This window comes from Macadamia integrifolia, chromosome 1 (genome assembly GCF_013358625.1).
Source record: "Macadamia integrifolia cultivar HAES 741 chromosome 1, SCU_Mint_v3, whole genome shotgun sequence".
Classification (NCBI taxonomy): domain Eukaryota; kingdom Viridiplantae; phylum Streptophyta; class Magnoliopsida; order Proteales; family Proteaceae; genus Macadamia; species Macadamia integrifolia.
The window spans coordinates 29,775,822-29,778,637 of NC_056557.1; the positions used below are offsets into that span (position 1 = coordinate 29,775,822).

Sequence of the window (2,816 nt, forward strand, 5' to 3'; positions counted from 1 at the left end):
GCAAAAAAAGGACAGACTCACTAGACCTCGATTCCACTTCTGTTAATGCATTTTTTTAAGCCCTACTGATGGCAATGCCGAAGGTATGACTTCTTTAAACCGCTTATGTATTTTTTTGCTTGCTGTTTTCCCCTTTAACAAAATTTTCTGAATCTTTAGGACCAAAAAAAAAAAAATGGTACTGGCGGTTCCAATTCTATTCGGTACTTAATAAGTATTTTGATACTGGTCCCATTGAGAGTCCTGGTCCCAAAAATGACCCGTCTCATTTATTATTTGGTATCAAAATTAGATTTCAGTATTGTCTCATTGATTAATGGAATAATTCAATATCGAGTTTAGCGGGACAATTTTGAGACAATTCCATTTCTGATCCCATATTGAAACCTTAGTTAAAACTCATATTCCCATATAAATATAGGCTACTTCAAGATTTTTATGTCAAGGAAAAAGAAAGTCAAAAGGATACATAAAAAGTCCAAGGTCAGATCTATACATATTTGACCGGATATATGTAAAAAATTAGACCCAATACAAGAGGCTAATCCAGGGGGGGTAACAGTTGAGATCAAATTTAATTTCCATATCATCTGCCACATGGCTCAAATTTTGTGGGGACATTTTGCCTAACCTGACACGATACTGTTTTACCCTATTCTAAGTCCAAAATTTTAGATTATTTTGTTTCTAGAGTCTCTACCCAAAATTCCAAATTATGAGAATCAGAAGCTTAAGCCAAGAGAACTACGTATAGGTGTTTTTGTTTCTAGAGTATCTACCCAAAATGCCAAATTATGAGAATCAGAAGCTTAAGTCAAGAGAACTACGTATAGGTGTTCCCACCTCCTCTTGATGTAGGTTATATCTTAATTGATAATTTTAAGTAGATGATCCTTGATGCTTCATGTTGCCTGCATGTTCTGGTCAAATGTATTATCTAATTGATGACACCATCTAACTTGTCTTCTAGATTTCTACCCAAAAAATTATTGGATCCAAAATAATATAAATATATAAAACTTCTCTTGACGTATCAGGTTTCTTTTGGGTGGAGCTCTATTGGTGTGTCATGTTTCAGGCTTATTGGTTTCACCAGATATTGCCTTTTTTATTGATGGTGTCATGCCAGTGTCCCTAGAGCTTGATCTTTTCAATAAATACCCTTCTGAGGCGTGTGGCTTCCACAAGCTTTCATCATCTACTTCTAATCTTCTCTCTCTCTCTCTCTCTCTCTCTCTCTCTCTCTCTCTTCGTGGCACCCCTAGAACTAGAGTCTAACAAGCAACCAACCCCTATGGAAGCCAAACTGGATATCCCCAACAATAATGATAAGCAACAGATTGACCAAGAAATCAAAGCTATCGACTACATCCAAAGGGCACAGTGGCTCAGAGCTGCAGTGCTTGGAGCAAGCGATGGGTTGGTCTCCACAGCATCTTTAATGATGGGAGTGGGAGCTGTAAATCAGGATGTGAAATCCATGATTATTACTGGTTTTGCAGGGATGGTCGCCGGAGCATGTAGCATGGTGATCGGAGTATTCGTGTCGATGTACGATATCTTGTATTCCATCGCAGTTTAATCCAGAGAATACTGGTGCAGTACCTAGACAGGCAAGACGGAGATCTCGCTAACCGATTAGCGGGTCGTGGGGGTTTTAAGGGGGGCAGGAGGCCCCCTTGCATACCAAGGGGTGTAGGGGGTGCATCCCCCGCTCAAATTTTTTATTTGAGGGTAATTCTGTACTTTTCGGATTAGGGTTTTTTCACTATATATTTATAGCGAGGGTTACTTTCTCTGTAATGAAAGCAATACTGAGAGGTGTGAAGACGAGTGTTGTAACTCTATTATCCATTGATAGTGAAGTACGATCTCATCTCACTGGGGACGTAGGCAACCTTGTCGAACCTCGTAAAATCTGTGTGTATTATTTGTTTTATTTTTTTTTCATTATCTTCTGCATCGTTTTAGGGTTACATTTCTACAGTACTCTCAGTATGACATAGAGCTTTCTGAAACGAAGAGACAACATAAAGCTTCAGATGATGGAAAAGAAAGTTTGGATGAGAGCGAGAAGGAAGACCTTCCAAACCCATTCACGGCGGCTGGAGCATCTGCCCTAGCCTTTGTTGTTGGAGCTGTTGTGGCACTATTATCAGCTTCTTTTATACAGAATTATAAGGCTAGGTTGGGTGTGGTAATTGCAATGTCCAGCTTGGCTTTGATGGTGTTTGGGGTTATAGGTGCAGTGTTTGGTAGAGCACCTGTAAAGAGGTCTTGTTTGAGGGTGTTAATTGGTGAGTGGCTCGCTATGACTACAACTTTTGGGTTGACCGAGTTTTTGTTTTTTTGATTGGACTGGCTGGGATGTGAACCTTAATTTTAACAACTCCTCGTTATTATCTCCCTATATATAGGATCTTAATTTTGCCAACTCGTCGTATGTCTATATTTTCTCCCTATATATAAGCGGATTGTCATTAAGATTAATTGTAATGATATAAATGTAAGTATAGGCCTTCCACTTCTTTTTTTTTTTTTTTTTTTTTTTTTTTTAAGCCCATCAGTGGGTCAGATCTTTCAATTTGGATGTGTCTCTTGATTTTGTTTATTTATATTAAGCTTTAAATTCCATGGCCAGTTAATATTTTGATATAAGTTTTAGAGAAAAATTTTCCGAAGATACAACCCCAATCTTGGTAGAGATAAGATATAATGGCAAGAAAGGGAGGTTGTAACGACTTGACTGCAATCTATACAGTGGCTAAATTTTATTTTGTCCAACTTACTAGGCCTGAAACAGTGTAAGATTGGGC

General features: G+C 38.3%; 1 protein-coding gene across 1 annotated transcript; it reads left to right on the top strand.

Moving 5' to 3' along the window:
* The first annotated feature begins 1,294 nt into the window (after positions 1 to 1,294).
* On the top strand, positions 1,295 to 2,353 carry LOC122073063 (vacuolar iron transporter homolog 4-like). The gene is made up of 2 exons (XM_042637570.1): positions 1,295 to 1,551; positions 1,972 to 2,353. Exons 1-2 carry the CDS (start codon positions 1,295 to 1,297, stop codon positions 2,351 to 2,353), a joined length of 639 nt encoding a protein of 212 aa, XP_042493504.1.
* Positions 2,354 to 2,816: the final 463 nt, after the last annotated feature.